The 23,294-nt window shown below is 48.5% G+C and overlaps 1 protein-coding gene across 4 annotated transcripts in view; it reads left to right on the plus strand.

Annotated features, from left to right (window-relative positions):
• LOC109897699 (zinc finger protein 609) overlaps positions 1 to 23,294 on the plus strand; it is a 189,472-nt gene that overhangs the window by 133,702 nt on the left and 32,476 nt on the right. For all 4 annotated transcript variants that reach the window (XM_020492218.2, XM_020492219.2, XM_020492220.2 and 1 more), the window contains one exon: positions 12,913 to 13,144. In XM_020492218.2, the coding sequence (XP_020347807.2) occupies positions 12,913 to 13,144 (232 nt within the window). The remainder of the gene's footprint in view (positions 1 to 12,912; positions 13,145 to 23,294) is intronic.

Raw genomic sequence — 23,294 nt, forward strand, 5'->3', positions numbered from 1 at the left:
GTGGGTTTGTGTTTGGTGGTCTCTCCCTTAGTGTGGGTTTGTTTGGTGGTCTCTCCCTTAGTGTGGGTTTGTGTTTGGTGGCCTCTCCCTTAGTGTGGGTTTGTTTGGTGGTCTCTCCCTTAGTGTGGGTTTGTTTGGTGGTCTCTCCCTTAGTGTGGGTTTGTGTTTGGTGGTCTCTCCCTTAGTGTGGGTTTGTTTGGTGGTCTCTCCCTGAGTGTGGGTTTGTGTTTGGTGGTCTCTCCCTTAGTGTGGGTTTGTTTGGTGGTCTCTCCCTGAGTGTGGGTTTGTTTGGTGGTCTCTCCCTGAGTGTGGGTTTGTGTTTGGTGGTCTCTCCCTTAGTGTGGGTTTGTGTTTGGTGGTCTCTCCCTTAGTGTGGGTTTGTTTGGTGGTCTCTCCCTTAGTGTGGGTTTGTTTGGTGGTCTCTCCCTTAGTGTGGGTTTGTTTGGTGGCCTCTCCCTGAGTGTGGGTTTGTGTTTGGTGGTCTCTCCCTTAGTGTGGGTTTGTGTTTGGTGGTCTCTCCCTGAGTGTGGGTTTGTGTTTGGTGGTCTCTCCCTTAGTGTGGGTTTGTTTGGTGGTCTCTCCCTTAGTGTGGGTTTGTGTTTGGTGGTCTCTCCCTTAGTGTGGGTTTGTGTTTGGTGGTCTCTCCCTGAGTGTGGGTTTGTGTTTGGTGGTCTCTCCCTTAGTGCGGGTTTGTTTGGTGGTCTCTCCCTTAGTGTGGGTTTGTGTTTGGTGGTCTCTCCCTTAGTGCGGGTTTGTTTGGTGGTCTCTCCCTGAGTGTGGGTTTGTGTTTGGTGGTCTCTCCCTGAGTGTGGGTTTGTGTTTGGTGGTCTCTCCCTTAGTGTGGGTTTGTGTTTGGTGGTCTCTCCCTTAGTGTGGGTTTGTTTGGTGGTCTCTCCCTGAGTGTGGGTTTGTGCTTGGTGGTCTCTCCCTTCAGTCGTAAGCATCTTTGGTTTGGAGCGATCTGAAGCTTGGGCATGTATGCTTTTAGTCGACGGTTAGAAGAATTCCTCAGACCGATGCCGTTTTCCGGTCCGCGTCCTCCTCTATGGAGCCTACACTTACCAATAAGCCGTTAGTTTATGATAATGTTTCGCTTAGTTTTTGTACATTGCCTTACTAGCTGAGCGTGACACCCTGACTGTACTCCAGGAGAACGGGTGGCTGAGCGTGACACCCTGACTGTACTCCAGGAGGACGGGTGGCTGAGCGTGACACCCTGACTGTACTCCAGGAGAACGGGTGGCTGAGCGTGACACCCTGACTGTACTCCAGGAGGCCGGGTGGCTGAGCGCGACACCCTGACTGTACTCCAGGAGGATGGGCGCGACACCCTGACTGTAATACAGGAGGATGAGCGCGACACCCTGACTGTAATCCAGGAGGCCGGGTGGCTGAGCGCGACACCCTGACTGTAATACAGGAGGATGAGCGCGACACCCTGACTGTAATCCAGGAGGACGTGTTGGTATTGAACTGTCCCCTAGAAGGTGTGGGTAATGAACTGTTCCCTACTGTTCCCTAGAAGGTGTGGGTAATGAACTGTTCCCTACAAGGTGTGGGTAATGAACTGTTCCCTAGAAGGTGTGGGTAATGAACTGTTCCCTACAAGGTGTGGGTAATGAACTGTTCCCTACAAGATTAGGGTAATGAACTGTTCCCTACAAGGTGTGGGTAATGAACTGTTCCCTACAGGGTGTGGGTAATGAACTTTTCCCTAGAAGGTGTGGGTAATGAACTGTTCCCTAGAAGGTGTGGGTAATGAACTGTTCCCTACAAGGTGTAGGTAATGAACTGTTCCCTACAGGGTGTGGGTAATGAACTGTTCCCTACAAGGTGTAGGTAATGAACTGTTCCCTACAAGGTGTAGGTAATGAACTGTTCCCTACAGGGTGTGGGTAATGAACTGTTCCCTACAGGGTGAGGGTAATGAACTGTTCCCTACAATGTGTGGGTAATGAACTGTTCCCTACAAGGTGTAGGTAATGAACTGTTCCCTACAAGGTGTAGGTAATGAACTGTTCCCTACAGGGTGTGGGTAATGAACTGTTCCCTACAAGGTGTAGGTAATGAACTGTTCCCTACAAGGTGTGGGTAATGAACTGTTCCCTACAAGGTGTGGGTAATGAACTGTTCCCTACAAGATGAGGGTAATGAACTGTTCCCTACAAGGTGTGGGTAATGAACTGTTCCCTACAGGGTGTGGGTAATGAACTTTTCCCTAGAAGGTGTGGGTAATGAACTGTTCCCTAGAAGGTGTGGGTAATGAACTGTTCCCTACAAGGTGTAGGTAATGAACTGTTCCCTACAGGGTGTGGGTAATGAACTGTTCCCTACAAGGTGTAGGTAATGAACTGTTCCCTACAAGGTGTAGGTAATGAACTGTTCCCTACAGGGTGTGGGTAATGAACTGTTCCCTACAGGGTGAGGGTAATGAACTGTTCCCTACAATGTGTGGGTAATGAACTGTTCCCTACAAGGTGTAGGTAATGAACTGTTCCCTACAAGGTGTAGGTAATGAACTGTTCCCTACAGGGTGTGGGTAATGAACTGTTCCCTACAAGGTGTAGGTAATGAACTGTTCCCTACAAGGTGTGGGTAATGAACTGTTCCCTACAAGGTGTGGGTAATGAACTGTTCCCTACAAGGTGTAGGTAATGAACTGTTCCCTACAAGGTGTAGGTAATGAACTGTTCCCTACAGGGTGTGGGTAGTGAACTGTTCCCTACAAGGTGTAGGTAAAGCACTGTTCCCTACAGGGTGTGGGTAATGAACTGTTCCCTACAAGGTGTGGGTAATGAACTGTTCCCTACAAGGTGTGGGTAATGAACTGTTCCCTACAAGGTGAGGGTAATGAACTGTTCCCTACCAGGTGTGGGTAATGAACTGTTCCCTACAGGGTGTGGGTAATGAACTGTTCCCCATGGCCCTATGGGGTGTGGGTAATGAACTGTTCCCTACAAGGTGTAGGTAATGAACTGTTCCCTACAGGGTGTGGGTAATGAACTGTTCCCCATGGCCCTACGGGGTGAGGGTAATGAACTGTTCCCTACAAGGTGTGGGTAATGAACTGTTCCCTACAGGGTGTGGGTAATGAACTGTTCCCTACAGGGTGTGGGTAATGAACTGTTCCCTACAGGGTGTAGGTAATGAACTGTTCCCTACAGGGTGTGGGTAATGAACTGTTCCCTACAAGGTGTGGGTAATGAACTGTTCCCTACAGGGTGTGGGTAATGAACTGTTCCCTACAAGGTGTGGGTAATGAACTGTTCCCTACAGGGTGTGGGTAATGAACTGTTCCCTACAGGGTGTGGGTAATGAACTGTTCCCCATGGCCCTACGGGGTGAGGGTAATGAACTGTTCCCTACAGGGTCAAATCAAATCAAATTTTATTTGTCACATACACATGGTTAGCAGATGTTAATGCGAGTGTAGCGAAATGCTTGTGCTTCTAGTTCCGACAATGCAGTAATAAAGTAATCTAACTAACAATTCCAAAAAACTACTGTCTTATACACAGTGTAAGGGGATAAAGAATATGTACATAAGGATATATGAATGAGTGATGGTACAGAGCAGCATAGGCAAGATACAGTAGATGATATCGAGTACAGTATATACATATGAGATGAGTATGTAAACCAAGTGGCATAGTTAAAGTGGCTAGTGATACATGTATTACATAAGGATGCAGTCGATGATATAGAGTACAGTATCTACGTATGCATATGAGATGAATAATGTAGGGTAAGTAACATTATATAAGGTAGCATTGTTTAAAGTGGCTAGTGATATATTTACATCATTTCCCATCAATTCCCATGATTAAAGTGGCTGGAGTAGAGTCAGTGTCATTGACAGTGTGTTGGCAGTAGCCACTCAATGTTAGTGGTGGCTGTTTAACAGTCTGATGGCCTTGAGATAGAAGCTGTTTTTCAGTCTCTCGGTCCCAGCTTTGATGCACCTGTACTGACCTCGCCTTCTGGATGACAGCGGGGTGAACAGGCAGTGGCTCGGGTGGTTGATGTCCTTGATGATCTTTATGGCCTTCCTGTAGCATCGGGTGGTGTAGGTGTCCTGGAGGGCAGGTAGTTTGCCCCCGGTGATGCGTTGTGCAGACCTCACTACCCTCTGGAGAGCCTTACGGTTGAGGGCGGTGCAGTTGCCATACCAGGCGGGGATACAGCCCGCCAGGATGCTCTCGATTGTGCATCTGTAGAAGTTTGTGAGTGCTTTTGGTGACAAGCCGAATTTCTTCAGCCTCCTGAGGTTGAAGAGGCGCTGCTGCGCCTTCCTCACGATGCTGTCTGTGTGAGTGGACCAATTCAGTTTGTCTGTGATGTGTATGCCGAGGAACTTAAAACTTGCTACCCTCTCCACTACTGTTCCATCGATGTGGATGGGGGGGTGTTCCCTCTGCTGTTTCCTGAAGTCCACAATCATCTCCTTAGTTTTGTTGACGTTGAGTGTGAGGTTATTTTCCTGACACCACACTCCGAGGGCCCTCACCTCCTCCCTGTAGGCCGTCTCGTCGTTGTTGGTAATCAAGCCTACCACTGTTGTGTCGTCCGCAAACTTGATGATTGAGTTGGAGGCGTGCGTGGCCACGCAGTCGTGGGTGAACAGGGAGTACAGGAGAGGGCTCAGAACGCACCCTTGTGGGGCCCCAGTGTTGAGGATCAGCGGGGAGGAGATGTTGTTGCCTACCCTCACCACCTGGTGGCGGCCCGTCAGGAAGTCCAGTACCCAGTTGCACAGGGCGGGGTCGAGACCCAGGGTCTCGAGCTTGGTGAGGGTAATGAACTGTTCCCTACATGGTGTGGGTAATGAACTGTTCCCCATGGCCCTACGGGGTGAGGGTAATGAACTGTTCCCTACAAGGTGTGGGTAATGAACTGTTCCCTACAAGGTGTGGGTAATGAACTGTTCCCTACAGGGTGAGGGTAACGAACTGTTCCCTACAGGGTGTGGGTAATGAACTGTTCCCCATGGCCCTACGGGGTGTGGGTAATGAGTCACCTCGTCAGGCCCTGGAATGACTTTGCTAACAGTGTGGCTGTAGAATGTTTAGTTGCCAGCCTGTAAATCCAGGGAGCTGCAGAGTCACCCTGCATGGAGATGGAGCCAGTGAGAGAGAGAGAGATGTTGCATTTAGCATCAGAGGACAACCACCGAGTGAGTGTTCACACAACCACAGGAGTTTTTCCTCAGACCGGAGCATTTGGCTTTGCCTGACAGAGCTGCTCTCTCTGGGATGCTAATCATAGACGAGTCCTTCATGTGCGTCTGCCTGCCAGCCTTGCTGCGACAACATTCACAACTGGCGCGAGTAAACCAGCGGCATAGCAACAATCAGTATCTCAATTCTGGAAAGAGTAGACTATCTCAATCTAAGTTCCCTGATAAAGTGGTTGTTTGGGGTGCTCATCAATGCATGATCATTGGCTATAAGATGCTTTCCTCATTCATCTCCAGCGACATCTCTGATATTCTCCGAGGGCTCAGTGATATCCCTGACGATAAGGGCCTCTTAAAGAGGCGGTACCAGTGCTCCCTGGGGGGGCCCGCCGGTCCATGCTGCTGGCGCTGGTTGCCGCTCCGATTAAAGGCCCCACTTCTCTGAGCTCAATTCATCGGGGAGCTTGTTGCTTAACTGCCTAAAACACACCGCGAGAGTCTCAATACTATCAAATGTTCCCGTGTGCCTCAGTTGGTAGAGCATGGTGCTTGCAACACCAGGGTTGTGGGTTCGATTCCCACAGGGGACCAGTAGGAAAATGTCTGCACTCACTACTGTAAGTCGCTCTGGATAAGAGTGTATGCCAAATGGAAAATAAATAAATATATAAAGTCATTTTGTTGCCGTCCTCGTCGACACCCCTCTTCCTAGTTCCTCCAACTCCCCTTTCTCACGGTGGAGCCTCTTTGCTTACTGTGCTGCCTGTGAGAGTCAAAGAAACCGGAGAAGTGGTTGTGTAAATCCCTCCTTATCCCCACCACCTGTGTGTGGAAGTCATTAACAGTATCGTCACCACCTCTGCAGTGACAGCGTCATTCGCACTTTAGTGTGAAGTGTTCTTTACACCATACGCCTTTTCTGTCATTCAGATAATGGATTGCATTTACAAAGCTCGTTTTCTGTCATTCAGATAATGGATTGTATTTACAAAGCTCATTTTCTGTCATTCAGATAATGGATTGTATTTACAAAGCTCATTTTCTGTCATTCAGATAATGGATTGTATTTACAAAGCTCCCTTTCTGTCATTCAGATAATGGATTGTATTTACAAAGCTCATTTTCTGTCATTCAGATAATGGATTGTATTTACAAAGCTCCCTTTCTGTCATTCAGATAATGGATTGTATTTACAAAGCTCCCTTTCTGTCATTCAGATAATGGATTGTATTTACAAAGCTCCCTTTCTGTCATTCAGATAATGGATTGTATTTACAAAGCTCATTTTCTGTCATTCAGATAATGGATTGTATTTACAAAGCTCATTTTCTGTCATTCAGACAATGGATTGTATTTACAAAGCTCCCTTTCTGTCATTCAGATAATGGATTGTATTTACAAAGCTCATTTTCTGTCATTCAGATAATGGACTGTATTTACAAAGCTCCCTTTCTGTCATTCAGATAATGGATTGTATTTACAAAGCTCATTTTCTGTCATTCAGATAATGGATTGTATTTACAAAGCTCATTTTCTGTCATTCAGATAATGGATTGTATTTACAAAGCTCCCTTTCTGTCATTCAGATAATGGATTGTATTTACAAAGCTCCCTTTCTGTCATTCAGATAATGGATTGTATTTACAAAGCTCATTTTCTGTCATTCAGATAATGGATTGTATTTACAAAGCTCATTTTCTGTCATTCAGATAATGGATTGTATTTACAAAGCTCCCTTTCTGTCATTCAGATAATGGATTTTATTTACAAAGCTCATTTTCTGTCATTCAGATAATGGATTGTATTTACAAAGCTCATTTTCTGTCATTCAGATAATGGATTGTATTTACAAAGCTCCCTTTCTGTCATTCAGATAATGGATTGTATTTACAAAGCTCATTTTCTGTCATTCAGATAATGGATTGCATTTACAAAGCTCATTTTCATTTCAATGTTTTAAGACTCTTCAAATTGTGTTGGAGTTTAGTGTTTCCCTTCTAAATTGTTGTTTGTTTTGTGCAGCAAGACGGGTAGGTTTTTACTAAAATAAGTTTGGCTAGCCAGTCAGTAAGCAATGACATCATGGGGGTTTGTTTATCCAATTATAATTTTCCCACCTTTATTTAACTAGGCACGTCGGTTAAGAACAAATTCTTATTTACAATGACGGCCTACACCGGCCAAACCCAGACGGCGCTGGACAAATTGTGCGCCACCCTATTGGACTCCCAATCACTGCCGGTTGTGATACAGCCTGGAATCGAACCAGGGTGTCTGTAGTGACACCTTAGACCGCTGCGCCACTCGGGAGACCCCTAATGTGGGTATGATGTAGGGTCGAGCTTTTCAGTATTTTAATACTGAAAGCACGTCTGTTGTTCTGTAAACAAGGCCTGACGTCATAACAACACACTCTACCCTACACACCACAATCGGAACATACAAGTCAACCTCCACTTAGTCATTTTAGCCTCTTGGGTACCAACGGCACTAAACAACAGCTAAATAACAGGTGTGCTCTGAAAAGTTGACAACGGAAGCAATGTCGTCACAAGGGTTTGTCTACGATAAGGGCGTACATTCTTGAGAAAGGAGTGTTGCAGCCGCTGACTGTGGAGCAGTGTCTCTGTTTCCATTCATACATACAGCTGTGTGTAGACAAAAGGAATACCTATGTAAGAATGCTGTTCATTGACTACAGCTCAGCATTCAACACCAAAGTACCCTCCAAGCTCATCATCAAGCTGGAGGCCCTGGGTCTCAACCCCGCCCTGTGCAACTGTTGTCCAGGACTTTCTGATAGCCCGCCCCCAGGGGGTGAAGGTAGGAAACAAAATCTCCACTTTGCTGACCCTCAACACTGGGGCCCCACAAGGGTGCGTGCTCAGCCCTCTCCTGTCCTCCCTGTTCACCCACGACTGCGTGGCCATGCACACCTCCAACTCAATCATCAAGTTTACAGACGACACTACAGTGGTAGGCTTGATTACCAACAACGAGGAGACGGCCTACAGGGAAGAGGTGAGGGCTCTGGGAGTGTGGTGTCAGGAAAATAACCTCTCACTCAACGTCAACAAAACAAAGAAGATGATTGTGGACTTTGGGAAATAGCAGAGGCCAAAAAGATTATCAAGGACAACAACCACCCGAGCCACTGCCTGTTCACACTGCTACCATCCAGAAGGTGAGGTCAGTACAGGTGCATCAAAGCTGGGACTGAGAGACTGAAAAACGTCTATCTCAAGGCCATCAGACTGTTAAACAACCATCACTAACTCAGAGAGGCTGCTTCCTACACTGAGACCCAATCACTGGCCACTTTAAACAATGGATCACTAGTCACTTTATACAATGCACTTTAAATAATTCCACTTTAATAATGTTTACATATCTTACATTACTCACATCATATGTATATACTGTATTTTCAACCATCTATTGCATCTTGCCTATGTCGCTTGGCATTCGCTCATCCATATACCTATATGTACATTATCTCATTCATCCCTTTTGTGTCTATTATGTAGTTGTTGGGTAATTGTTAAGATTACTTTTGAGATATTACTACACTAGAAGCACAAGCATTTCGCTACACTCACAGTAACGTCTGCTAACCATGTGTTTGTGACAAATAAAATGTGATTTGTGTTTACTAGGTGTCTGGTTGACTGACAGCCCCAGTCGGTTGACTGACAGCCCCGGTCGGTTGCTAGTTTTCAGCATCATGTTCTACCAGCTCCAAGGTAGATGATGTGTTTGCTCAGGGGTTGTTGCCCCATGGGAAAGTGGTAGGAACTAAAGGCCAGTCCCCTCTCTGCAGAGGTGAGGGAGGCCATCTGCTGATTTGGTCTGGACTTGGCACTTCCTCGTTGATTAGCCCTGTGTTTCAGCGACCCCATCAGCTTCTCTTCGGCTATCCAGTTTTAAGTGCCTGTGGAATCCCTCACAGCGTAACCCTGATTTCTCCACGCAATACAATCATATATTCGCCTTTTTTTCCTCCCTAACACACACAGGCTTTTCCCAAAGGCCGTACATTTTAACCCAGGTTGACTGAAGTGGATTGGTGATTCTCTTCCACTCATGCAACTCCCCCTGTGTATTGTAAGCCAACACCAAGCAATTGGGGTGGCAGGTTGCCTAGTGGTTAGATCAAATCCCCGAGCTGACAAGGTAAAACAAATCTGTCCTTCTGCCCCTCAACAAGGCAGTTAAACCCACTGTTCCTAGGCTGTCATTGTAAATAAGAATTTGTTAACTGTTAACTGACTTGTTAACTGTTAACTGTTAACTGACTTGCCTAGTTAAATAAAATTAAAATGTAATTGTAAAGTCATTAACAATTCTCCCTAAAGTTCCATCCACACTGTTGTCAAAATAGCAAGTATATGTTGAGTGTAGTTGTAGGCTAGATGTTGCCATATCCTGACCCCAATAGCATGTGCATATTTCCCCTTACCTCATGGAATGACAGCTACTGCTAAATAAATAGCAAGACCTCAAGTATATTTATATAAACTATTTCCATTGTTGCCTTTTCTCACAATGTGTGGATTGATCTACTGCACTGTTTTCTGTGTTTTCTTTTGAAGTTTGGTTTGGAAATGGTTCTGTTTGGAACATAGGCCTAGAACTGCTCTCCTTCTGCTGTTCTCCTGGCTATGCTTTTGGTTATATTTTGCGGTAAAAATAGATATCTTTTTAAACGCTGTACTTTCCTGTGTGTTGAGTCAATAAACACCACTAATTAGATTGTCAAATTGGCTCCCTGAGCAAGAACCTGCAATAATGGCTACACACAAGGTGCCTTATTTCAGCCATAGTTTATGTTTAAATGATTTGGTGCACATAAGAGTTCTCAGCCATGAGTAATAATCATGGAGGACATTAATGATCTCCACCATCGAGGTTAAATAAGCTAGTGCTACCACCACAGCTTTCGGGAATATGGCTGACTAGCTCACACAGTAGGAGAGCTAGTCAGACCTCCCTTAAAGCCAGCCGTTTACATGAGGTTGCCCTGTAGCTGATTCGGCTTGCTCAAATAGTGGGGTACATTTATCAAATCAAATCCTGGGCCTCCCAGGGGGGGTTCAGTGGGTTTGTGAGAGGCTGAGAGCTCAGGCCAGAACAGTATGCTGTAGTTAAACCAGTAGACCGAAGAGAAGGGTTTCACTCTCTAGGACACTAATGTTCAACATTCACAGAGCAGGGGAAATGCCCGACCACTGCTGCCAACAACAAGTAATGTTCAACATTCACAGAGCAGGGGAAATGGCCTGCCACTGCTACCAACAACAAGTAATGTTCAACATTCACAGAGCAGGGGAAATGGCCTGCCACTGCTACCAACAACAAGTAATGTTCAACATTCACAGAGCAGGGGAAATGGCCTGTCACTGCTGCCAACAACAAGTAATGTTCAACATTCACAGAGCAGGGGAAATGGCCTGCCACTGCTACCAACAACAAGTAATGTTCAACATTCACAGAGCAGGGGAAATGGCCTGTCACTGCTGCCAACAACAAGTAATGTTCAACATTCACAGAGCAGGGGAAATGGTCGACCACTGCTGCCAACAACAGGTAATGTTCAACATTCACAGAGCAGGGGAAATGGCCTGTCACTGCTGCCAACAACAAGTAATGTTCAACATTCACAGAGCAGGGGAAATGGTCTGCCACTGCTGCTAACAACAAGTAATGTTCAACATTCACAGAGCAGGGGAAATGGCCTGTCACTGCTGCCAACAACAAGTAATGTTCAACATTCACAGAGCAGGGGAAATGGCCTGTCACTGCTGCCAACAACAAGTAATGTTCAACATTCACAGAGCAGGGGAAATGGTCTGCCACTGCTGCTAACAACAAGTAATGTTCAACATTCACAGAGCAGGGGAAATGGCCTGTCACTGCTGCCAACAACAAGTAATGTTCAACATTCACAGAGCAGGGGAAATGGTCTGTCACTGCTGCCAACAACAAGTAATGTTCAACATTCACAGAGCAGGGGAAATGGCCTGTCACTGCTGCCAACAACAAGTAATGTTCAACATTCACAGAGCAGGGGAAATGGTCTGCCACTGCTGCTAACAACAAGTAATGTTCAACATTCACAGAGCAGGGGAAATGGCCGACCACTGCTGCCAACAACAAGTAATGTTCAACATTCACAGAGCAGGGGAAATGGCCGACCACTGCTGCCAACAACAAGTAATGTTCAACATTCACAGAGCAGGGGAAATGGCCGACCACTGCTGCCAACAACAAGTAATGTTCAACATTCACAGAGCAGGGGACATGGCCGACCACTGCTGCCAACAACAAGTAATGTTCAACATTCACAGAGCAGGGGAAATGGCCGACCACTGCTGCCAACAACAAGTAATGTTCAACATTCACAGAGCAGGGGAAATGGCCGACCACTGCTGCCAACAACAAGTAATGTTCAACATTCACAGAGCAGGGGAAATGGCCGACCACTGCTGCCAACAACAAGTAATGTTCAACATTCACAGAGCAGGGGAAATGGCCGACCACTGCTGCCAACAACAAGTAATGTTCAACATTCACAGAGCAGGGGAAATGGCCGACCACTGCTGCCAACAACAAGTAATGTTCAACATTCACAGAGCAGGGGAAATGGCCGACCACTGCTGCCAACAACAAGTAATGTTCAACATTCACAGAGCAGGGGAAATGGCCGACCACTGCTGCCAACAACAAGTAATGTTCAACATTCACAGAGCAGGGGAAATGGCCGACCACTGCTGCCAACAACAAGTAATGTTCAACATTCACAGAGCAGGGGACATGGCCGACCACTGCTGCCAACAACAAGTAATGTTCAACATTCACAGAGCAGGGGACATGGCCGACCACTGCTGCCAACAACAAGTAATGTTCAACATTCACAGAGCAGGGGAAATGGCCGACCACTGCTGCCAACAACAAGTAATGTTCAACATTCACAGAGCAGGGGAAATGGCCGACCACTGCTGCCAACAACAAGTAATGTTCAACATTCACAGAGCAGGGGAAATGGCCGACCACTGCTGCCAACAACAAGTAATGTTCAACATTCACAGAGCAGGGGAAATGGCCGACCACTGCTGCCAACAACAAGTAATGTTCAACATTCACAGAGCAGGGGAAATGGCCGACCACTGCTGCCAACAACAAGTAATGTTCAACATTCACAGAGCAGGGGAAATGGCCGACCACTGCTGCCAACAACAAGTAATGTTCAACATTCACAGAGCAGGGGACATGGCCGACCACTGCTGCCAACAACAAGTAATGTTCAACATTCACAGAGCAGGGGACATGGCCGACCACTGCTGCCAACAACAAGTAATGTTCAACATTCACAGAGCAGGGGAAATGGCCGACCACTGCTGCCAACAACAAGTAATGTTCAACATTCACAGAGCAGGGGAAATGGCCGACCACTGCTGCCAACAACAAGTAATGTTCAACATTCACAGAGCAGGGGAAATGGCCGACCACTGCTGCCAACAACAAGTAATGTTCAACATTCACAGAGCAGGGGAAATGGCCGACCACTGCTGCCAACAACAACCAAAGAATGCTTTGACTATCACTGTATCAGTACTCTACTCTTATCAATTCTTGCCACCCTTCACATTTTGCTGTGCCTATCGTAACGTAGGAACGGCCTCCTTTGGTGTGCTCTATGTCAGATTTAGTTTATCATGTTATCTTCTTTCTCCCAGATGGAGTCTCCGGTCTCCGTGCCCGTCACTCCACCACTCCATCTCATGGCGCCGGTGGGCAACAGCAATGACAGCATCGCCTCACCCTGTGAGCAGATCATGGTGCGCACGCGCTCAGTGGCGTCCAACACGACGGACATGGCCTTGGCCACGGAGCCCGAGTGCCTGGGGCCCTGCGAACCCGGGACCAGCGTCAACCTGGAGGGCATCGTCTGGCAGGAGACCGAGGACGGTAAGGGTTGTTCTATGGGCTGAGGGATACGGGGATATCATGTTGGTATAGTCTCTGTTTGAGGGGGGCTCTCCTACTCAGTCATTTCTTTGTTGTTTTTGGTTTCCTATTGTAAAGTATCTTCGGGTTAAAACACTGTGAAAGTACTAGGTCATTTATTATTATGAGAAGGGACCAGAGCAATTTTTTGTGCTACAAAAACCTATATATTTTCTATTTGTGTTGCCTGGGATTTCTTCCATTTTTTTTATGTAGGGCCTCACGATATAATGTCATGAGGAGGAAAAGCAAGATGTTTTAGTTTTCTTTTATCTGCTGCCAGAAGTACAACTGGTATGAATTGTAAGCCTCTCTTTGGATAAATAATTCATTCATTAATGCAGAAGAGACATTCTTCAAAGAGGTGCATTTGGCAGTTATTCTGTGAGTTTTAACCGCCGCCTACAATGGGAGATGGCTCATCAGCGTTCCAGGGGCCGAGGGTCTTGTCTGCTTTGTGTGTTCTCACGGTGAGTCGGTCTACCCTCTATAGCCTGCTCGTCTGTCCTTCTCCCTCACTCAGTAATGGAGAAAGGAAATAGCCGCCGCCTCCTCATTTTCAGCAGTTAGCCATTACAGATTTAAAAGCATCTAATTTCACAAAAACCTTCAGATCTGTCGTCCTCGGCGCAGGCACAGCTAGCCCGCCTGCTCGGACATGCTTTACCCCGCGGGGATGCTAATGTGTTTAAACTGAAGGACTGTGCAGCACCAGATTGCCTTTAATGATTCAGCGCTGGGGTTGGAACACAGCATATCCACATAGTAGTTTAGTCACTTACAACCCTTAGTGTTTCGAGAGGGCGGGAAAGATCCTCTGTGAGGCGGTGCTGTCTGCCTCCTGGTCCTCTGTGAGGCGGTGCTGTCTGCCTCCTGGTCCTCTGTGAGGCGGTGCTGTCTGTCTCCTGGTCCTCTGTGAGGCGGTGCTGTCTGTCTCCTGGTCCTCTGTGAGGCGGTGCTGTCTGTCTCCTGGTCCTCTGTGAGGCGGTGCTGTCTGTCTCCTGGTCCTCTGTGAGGCGGTGCTGTCTGCCTCCTGGTCCTCTGTGAGGCGGTGCTGTCTGCCTCCTGGTCCTCTGTGAGGCGGTGCTGTCTGCCTCCTGGTCCTCTGTGAGGCGGTGCTGTCTGTCTCCTGGTCCTCTGTGAGGCGGTGCTGTCTGCCTCCTGGTCCTCTGTGAGGCGGTGCTGTCTGCCTCCTGGTCCTCTGTGAGGCAGTGCTGTCTGTCTCCTGGTCCTCTGTGAGGCGGTGCTGTCTGTCTCCTGGTCCTCTGTGAGGTGGTGCTATCTGTCTCCTGGTCCATTAACAGCCATGAATAAATCGCTTTCAAATGACCATGATTTAACAGCAGCAGCCGGGGTCAGGAGGCATCTGGCTACAGGCGTGCCCACGTGCCCCCCCGCATTCCATGACCCCCGCCGCCACGATGTGGTTAGATGAATCTCACCCTACCTCAGCAGCAGCCCCCTCCTCACTTGACAAAGAGATTAAGCACTGGGAGCAATAGACTGTAGACATCAAGGCTCAACAGTATCCACTTCAGTGCAGGACAGAGAGAGATGCAGTGTGTATGGAAGGAGAGCCTCGACCACTTCATCTGGCTATGTTTAAGGAGGGGGACTATTTAATACCTGTTGTTAGAAGCTGAACACTCAGAAGTGCGTGTGTTATCGGTGTGACTGTTTTTCGCTGCATGATTAAAACGTCTTAGGATTTATTCCCCCCCTCCCCCCCTCCCCTCCCCCCCCACCCGTGTCTTCCGACGTACTCGTATGCAAATCAAGACAATGTGTAGTGTCAGAAAGAGAGATTATTTAATGAGGTACGAGGGGGTATATCACGGCTAAGGGCTGGGTCCGGGCACTCCGCATTGTGTCGTGCTTAAGAACATCCCTTAGCCGTGGTATACTGGCCATATATCATAAACCCCTGAGGTGCCTTATTGCTTTTATAAACTGGTTACCAACGTAATTACTGCAGTAAAAATATGTTTTGTCATACCTGTGGTATACCACGGCTGTCAGCCAATCAACATTCAGGGCTCGAACCACCAGTTTATAATAGTCAATATATTCTACATGTTTTCCCCCTCAGTGGTGCAATTACACATCACTCAACACGTCAGCTGCATATCCACAGCTTCCTTCATTAAAGTGGGTCACGTTAGTTGGTTTGTGATATTTCACTACCAAATGCTGACCTTTCTTGCCGTGCGGTATGTATCGAGTGCTGTGTAGATCAATGAGCAACCCATGCTGGAGCTGACAGGGAGAAGTGTTGGCAGGGGAGGAGACTCCCCTGAATCCTCCAGCCCCCCTGATACACACACACACACACACGGGCCAAGACCCACGCCCGCTCCCCCACTGTGGGGTTGCCACAGTTACAGGCGTCTACGCCCGGGCATTTTTTGATTGAATGTGTTATGATTTGGGGATTCAATTAACTTTGAACACAAGCCAGGTTTTTGGGGGGGGGGGGGGGGGGGGGCTGTAGAATTTTATTTTTGTGGTGTTTGGACAAAGAACAATGGAGACGTGTGTGAGTGGAGAATTAAGCAGTGGAGGAAGCTGTGGGGAGTGAAATATCTATTGTTGGAGCTCTGCCGTGCTGTTTGAAACAATATAGCTCTGTCGTGCTGTTTGAAACAATTGGTTGCTAAGCCAACTGAGAGGAGGCTCTGGGGTTCACAACTAAGAAAGCCCTTCTGGCTCAGATCTCTTGATTCGCTCGGTCCAACACAGGTTGTCAGAAAAGCCCGTTGCTTGTACCCCGGCCTGTTTTTGTCCCCGTCCAACAAGAATAAAATGATGATGGACACTGAGATGTGGATGTCGAGTTTGTCTACGTAGGGGAGCTGATCTGAACACACACACACACACACACACACACACACACACACACACACACACACACACACACACACACACACACACACACACACACACACACACACACACACACACACACACACACTGTGAGGAGCCCCTGGGGGGCTCTGCAGTTTCCCTGGCAGAGATATTCACTGTGGTGTAGGTAAAGCTTGCTCGGAGCATGCTCCCACTACCCACTACACCACTCTTTTGTCTCTCTCTCTGTCCTGTGGTTTTGGCCTCTCACTCTGTCCTGTGGTTTTGGCCTCTCACTCTGTCCTGTGGTTTTGGCCTCTCACTCTCCCAGTCCCGTGGTTTTGGCCTCTCAGTCCCGTGGTTTTGGCCTCTCACTCTCCCAGTCCCGTGGTTTTGGCCTCTCACTCTCTCAGTCCCGTGGTTTTGGCCTCTCACTCTCCCAGGTCCCTTGGTTTTGGCCTCTCACTCTCCCAGTCCCGTGGTTTTGGCCTCTCACTCTCCCAGTCCCGTGGTTTTGGCCTCTCACTCTCCCAGTCCCTTGGTTTTGGCCTCTCACTCTCCCAGTCCCGTGGTTTTGGCCTCTCACTTCACCAGTCCCTTGGTTTTGGCCTCTCTCTCCCAGTCCCGTGGTTTTGGCCTCTCACTCTCCCAGTCCCGTGGTTTTGGCCTCTCACTCGCTCAGTCCTGTGGTTTTGGCCTCTCACTCTCTCAGTCCCGTGGTTTTGGCCTCTCACTCTCCCAGTCCTGTGGTTTTGGCCTCTCACTCTCCCAGTCCCTTGGTTTTGGCCTCTCACTTCACCAGTCCCTTGGTTTTGGCCTCTCACTCTCCCAGTCCCGTGGTTTTGGCCTCTCACTCTCCCAGTCCCGTGGTTTTGGCCTCTCACTCTCCCAGTCCCGTGGTTTTGGCCTCTCACTCTCTCAGTCCCTTGGTTTTGGCCTCTCACTCTTTCTGTCCTGTGGTTTTGACCTCTCACTCTCTCTGTCCTGTGGTTTTGGCCTCTCACTCTCCCAGTCCCGTGGTTTTGGCCTCTCACTCTCCCTCCTGTGGTTTTGGCCTCTCACTCTCCCTCCTGTGGTTTTGGCCTCTCACTCTCTGTCCTGTGGTTTTGGCCTCTCACTCTCTCAGTCCCTTGGTTTTGGCCTCTCACTCTTTTTGTCCTGTGGTTTTGACCTCTCACTCTCTCTGTCCTGTGGTTTTGGCCTCTCACTCTCCCAGTCCCTTGGTTTTGGCCTCTCACTCTCCCAGTCCCTTGGTTTTGGCCTCTCACTCTCCCAGTCCCTTGGTTTTGCCCTCTCACTCTCCCAGTTCCTTGGTTTTGCCCTCTCACTCTCCCAGGTCCCTTGGTTTTGGCCTCTCACTCTCCCAGTCCCGTGGTTTTGGCCTCTCACTCTCCCAGTCCCGTGGTTTTGGCCTCTCACTCTCCCAGTCCCGTGGTTTTGGCCTCTCACTCTCCCAGTCCCGTGGTTTTGGCCTCTCACTCTCCCAGTCCCGTGGTTTTGGCCTCTCACTTCACCAGTCCCTTGGTTTTGGCCTCTCTCTCCCAGTCCCGTAGTTTTGGCCTCTCACTCTCCCAGTCCCGTGGTTTTGGCCTCTCACTCGCTCAGTCCTGTGGTTTTGGCCTCTCACTCTCTCAGTCCCGTGGTTTTGGCCTCTCACTCTCCCAGTCCTGTGGTTTTGGCCTCTCACTCTCCCAGTCCCTTGGTTTTGGCCTCTCACTTCACCAGTCCCTTGGTTTTGGCCTCTCACTCTCCCAGTCCCGTGGTTTTGGCCTCTCACTCTCCCAGTCCCGTGGTTTTGGCCTCTCACTCTCCCAGTCCCGTGGTTTTGGCCTCTCACTCTCTCAGTCCCTTGGTTTTGGCTTCTCACTCTTTCTGTCCTGTGGTTTTGACCTCTCACTCTCTCTGTCCTGTGGTTTTGGCCTCTCACTCTCCCAGTCCCGTGGTTTTGGCCTCTCACTCTCCCTCCTGTGGTTTTGGCCTCTCACTCTCTGTCCTGTGGTTTTGGCCTCTCACTCTCTCAGTCCCTTGGTTTTGGCCTCTCACTCTTTTTGTCCTGTGGTTTTGACCTCTCACTCTCTCTGTCCTGTGGTTTTGGCCTCTCACTCTCCCAGTCCCTTGGTTTTGGCCTCTCACTCTCCCAGTCCCTTGGTTTTGGCCTCTCACTCTCCCAGTCCCTTGGTTTTGCCCTCTCACTCTCCCAGTTCCTTGGTTTTGCCCTCTCACTCTCCCAGTCCCTTGGTTTTGCCCTCTCACTCTCCCAGTCCCTTGGTTTTGCCCTCTCACTCTCCCAGTCCCTTGGTTTTGGCCTCTCACTCTCCCAGTCCCGTGGTTTTGGCTTCTCACTCTCTCAGTCCCTTGGTTTTGGCCTCTCACTCTCCCAGTCCCGTGGTTTTGGCCTCGGCTTTCCCTCTCACTCATCACTCATCCCCTTCTGTCCACAGCTAGGCCTCGCTCCATTCCATCCATGGACCAGCCCTACTGGTCTAGACAGCCCAGCCCTACTGGTCTAGACAGCCCAGCCCTACTGGTCTAGACAGCCCAGCCCTACTGGTCTAGACAGCCCAGCCCTACTGGTCTAGACAGCCCAGCCCTACTGGTCTAGACAGCCCAGCCCAACCCAGCCCTATTGGTCTAGACAGCCCAGTCCAACCCAGCCCTACTGGTCTAGACAGCCCGACCCAGCCCTACTGGTCTGGACAGCTCAGCTCAACCCAGCCCTACTGGTCTTGACAGCCCAGCCCTACTGGTCTAGACAGCCCAGCCCAACCCAGCCCTACTGGTCTAGACAGCCCAGCCCAACCCTACTGGTCTAGACAGCCCAGCCCAACCCTACTGGTCTTGACAGCCCAGCCCAGCCCTACTGGTCTAGACAGCCCAGCCCAGCCCTACTGGTCTAGACAGCCCAGCCCAGCCCTACGGATCTAGACAGCCCAGCCCAGCCCTACTGGTCTAGACAGCCCAGCCCAGCCCTACTGGTCTAGACAGCCCAGCCCAGCCCTACTGGTCTAGACAGCCCAGCCCAGCCCTACTGGTCTAGACAGCCCAGCCCTACTGGTCTAGACAGCCCAGCCCTACTGGTCTGGACAGCCCAGCCCAGCCCTACTGGTCTGGACAGCTCAGCTCGACCCAGCCCTACTGGTCTTGACAGCCCAGCCCTACTGGTCTAGACAGCCCAGCCCAACCCAGCCCTACTGGTCTAGACAGCCCAGCCCTACTGGTCTAGACAGCCCAGCCCAGCCCTACTGGTCTAGACAGCCCAGCCCTACTGGTCTAGACAGCCCAGCCCAGCCCTACTGGTCTAGACAGCCCAGCCCAGCTCTACTGGTCTAGACAGCCCAGCCCAGCTCTACTGGTCTAGACAGCCCAGCCCAGCCCTACTGGTCTAGACAGCCCAGCCCAACCCAGCCCTACTGGTCTAGACAGCCCAGCCCTACTGGTCTAGACAGCCCAGTCCAGCCCTACTGGTCTAGACAGCCCAGCCCAGCCCAACCCTACTGGTCTAGACAGCCCAGCCCTACCCAGCCCTACTGGTCTGGACAGCTCAGCTCGACCCAGCCCTACTGGTCTTGACAGCCCAGCCCTACTGGTCTAGACAGCCCAGCCCTACTGGTCTAGACAGCCCAGCCCAGCCCTACTGGTCTAGACAGCCCAGTCCAGCCCTACTGGTCTAGACAGCCCAGTCCAGCCCTACTGGTCTAGACAGCCCAGCCCAACCCTACTGGTCTAGACAACCCAGCCCAGCCCTACTGGTCTAGACAGCCCAGTCCAGCCCTACTGGTCTAGACAGCTTCCATTAATTAGGATAGATATCTCCTAATAGAAACCAGGCTCTGTGGGGTGACCACCCGGAGCCTCTAGCTCTGACTACAGCCGGTTTGGTGACTTATTGGACTATGACAAGCTACACGCGCCAGTCTCGTGAAAAGTAAGAGCAAGAACATTTTCTCTCTCCGCGGGAAGTGCGATGTAGACCATTTGCATTATAAATTCACAGGGAATTTTATTTGTTTGTGTCATTTTAATGGAAAACCGATAAAAAATTAATTTAAAAAAGCCTGTTTAAACATTAAGGAAAATTGTCCATTTATCAAAGATCATCCAATTAATGTTATTTTTTTCTTGCAGGTAAATATGACATTGTTGTCATTTAGTAAACGCTCTTGTCCAGAGCGACTTAAAGGAGAAATTAGGATTAAATGCCTTGCTCAAGGTCACATCAACAGATTTTTCACCTAGTCGATTCAACCTTTTTGTTTACTGGCCCATCGCTCTTAACCACTAGCTAATGTTTACCTTCTTACTTCGGCTACACATTCCCCTGCGCAACAGGCTACTGTATAAAAACATGTTATCATGTATTTATAAAGCCCTTTTTTACATCAGCCAATGTCACATAGCGCTGTACAGAAACCCAGCCTAAAACACCAGAGAGCAAGCAATGCAGATGTAGAAGCACAGTGGCTAGGAAAAAACTCCCTAGGAATGCTGGAACCTAGGAAGAAACCAGGCTCTGAGGGGTGGCCAGTCCTCTTCTGGCTGTGCTGAGGGGAGATTATAGGAGTACATGGCAGATCGTTCGTCAAGCAGTTCATAGAGGACGAGCAGGGTCAAACGTTGGCTAGCAGGCTAGTTGGCTAGCAGGCTAGTTGGCTAGCAGGCTAGCAGGCTAGTTGGCTAGCAGGCTAGTTGGCTAGCAGGCTAGCAGGCTAGTTGGCTAGCAGGCTAGTTGGCTAGAAGGCTAGTTGGCTAGAAGGCTAGTTGGCTAGCAGGCTAGTTGGCTAGAAGGCTAGTTGGCTAGAAGGCTAGTTGGCTAGCAGGCTAGTTGGCTAGAAGGCTAGTTGGCTAGCAGGCTAGTTGGCTAGCAGGCTAGTTGGCCTACTAACTAGCCTCCCTAAAAGGTCGAACTAGCAACTTAGTTGGCCTACTAACTAGCCTCCCTAAAAGGTCGAACTAGCAACTTAGTTGGCCTACTAACTAGCCTCCCTAAAAGGTTGAACTAGCAACTTAGTTGGCCTACTAACTAGCCTCCCTAAAAGGTCGAACTAGCAACTTAGTTGGCCTACTAAGTTGCTAGCCAACTAGCCTGCTAGCCAACTAGCCTCCCTAAAAGGTCGAACTAGCAACTTAGTTGACTAGCAACCTTGCAAGCTGATTTGTAAGAAATTCCAAATTGAAACCAGTAGTGCAAACGATTTGGTTTAAATAGAGGTTATAGATTTTACGTTATTTCTGGGTCCTCCGTATTACCTCACACCCGCCAAAGCTTTTCCCGGCATTGATCCAATTACGCAAAAAAAATATACTAGCAACTTAGTTGGCCTACTAACTAGCCTCCCTAAAAGGTCGAACTAGCAACTTAGTTGGCCTACTAACTAGCCTCCCTAAAAGGTTGAACTAGCAACTTAGTTGGCCTACTAACTAGCCTCCCTAAAAGGTCGAACTAGCAACTTAGTTGGCCTACTAAGTTGCTAGCCAACTAGCCTGCTAGCCAACTAGCCTCCCTAAAAGGTCGAACTAGCAACTTAGTTGACTAGCAACCTTGCAAGCTGATTTGTAAGAAATTCCAAATTGAAACCAGTAGTGCAAACGATTTGGTTTAAATAGAGGTTATAGATTTTACGTTATTTCTGGGTCCTCCGTATTACCTCACACCCGCCAAAGCTTTTCCCGGCATTGATCCAATTACGCAAAAAAAATATAGAAAAGTGAGATGTAACTTTGCATTGTGACTTTTGATGCGTATACTAACTCAAATCCATATGTTACATGCGATATATATTTATGCTACCTATCCATTATTAAATAGGTCTACAGCGTGCAGTAGGACAGGTGTATTCTAGAATAATTCAACAACAAATAAAATCCTCTAGTATGGATGCTCGCTAACGTTTTAATAATTATACAAGTTTATTGCTATAGTTATCATCTTGGGTGTGGATGGCCCTTTGTGTTAGTGTAAAGGTATGGATGGCCCTTTGTGTTAGTGTAAAGGTATGGATGGCCCTTTGTGTTAGTGTAAAGGTATGGATGGCCCTTTTTGTGTTAGTATAAAGGTGTGGATTGTCCTTTGTGTTAGTGTAAAGGTGTGGATTGTTCTTTGTGTTAGTGTAAAGGTACGGATGGCCCTTTTTGTGTTAGTATAAAGGTGTGGATTGTCCTTTGTGTTAGTGTAAAGGTGCGGATGGCCCTTTTTGTGTTAGTATAAAGGTGTGGATTGTCCTTTGTGTTAGTATAAAGGTGCGGATGGCCCTTTGTGTTAGTGTAAAGGTGCAGATGGCCCTTTGTGTTAGTGTAAAGGTATGGATGGCCCTTTGCGTTAGTGTAAAGGTATGGATGGCCCTTTGTGTTAGTGTAAAGGTATGGATGGCCCTTTTTGTGTTAGTATAAAGGTGTGGATTGTCCTTTGTGTTAGTGTAAAGGTGCGGATGGCCCTTTGTGTTAGTGTAAAGGTGCGGATGGCCCTTTTTGTGTTAGTATAAAGGTGTGGATTGTCCTTTGTGTTAGTGTAAAGGTGCGGATGGCCCTTTGTGTTAGTGTAAAGGTGCGGATGGCCCTTTGTGTTAGTGTAAAGGTGCGGATGGCCCTTTGTGTTAGTGTAAAGGTGCGGATGGCCCTTTGTGTTAGTGTAAAGGTGCGGATGGCCCTTTGTGTTAGTGTAAAGGTGCGGATGGCCCTTTGTGTTAGTGTAAAGGTGCGGATGGCCCTTTGTTTTAGTGTAAAGGTGCAGATGGCCCTTTGTGTTAGTGTAAAGGTATGGATGGCCCTTTGTGTTAGTGTAAAGGTATGGAGGGCCCTTTGTGTTAGTGTAAAGGTATGGATGGCCCTTTGTGTTAGTGTAAAGGTATGGATGGCCCTTTTTGTGTTAGTATAAAGGTGTGGATTGTCCTTTGTGTTAGTGTAAAGGTGCGGATGGCCCTTTGTGTTAGTGTAAAGGTGCGGATGGCCCTTTGTGTTAGTGTAAATAAAGGTGCGGATGGCCCTTTGTGTTAGTGTAAAGGTGCGGATGGCCCTTTGTGTTAGTGTAAAGGTACGGATGGCCCTTTGTGTTAGTGTAAAGGTGCGGGTGGCCCTTTGTGTTAGTGTAAAGGTGCGGGTGGCCCTTTGTGTTAGTGTAAAGGTGCGGGTGGCCCTTTGTGTTAGTGTAAAGGTGCAGATGGCCCTTTGTGTTAGTGTAAAGGTGCGGATGGCCCTTTGTGTTAGTGTAAAGGTACGGATGGCCCTTTGTGTTAGTGTAAAGGTACGGATGGCCCTTTGTGTTAGTGTAAAG

This window comes from Oncorhynchus kisutch, linkage group LG10 (genome assembly GCF_002021735.2).
Source record: "Oncorhynchus kisutch isolate 150728-3 linkage group LG10, Okis_V2, whole genome shotgun sequence".
NCBI classification, from domain to species: domain Eukaryota; kingdom Metazoa; phylum Chordata; class Actinopteri; order Salmoniformes; family Salmonidae; genus Oncorhynchus; species Oncorhynchus kisutch.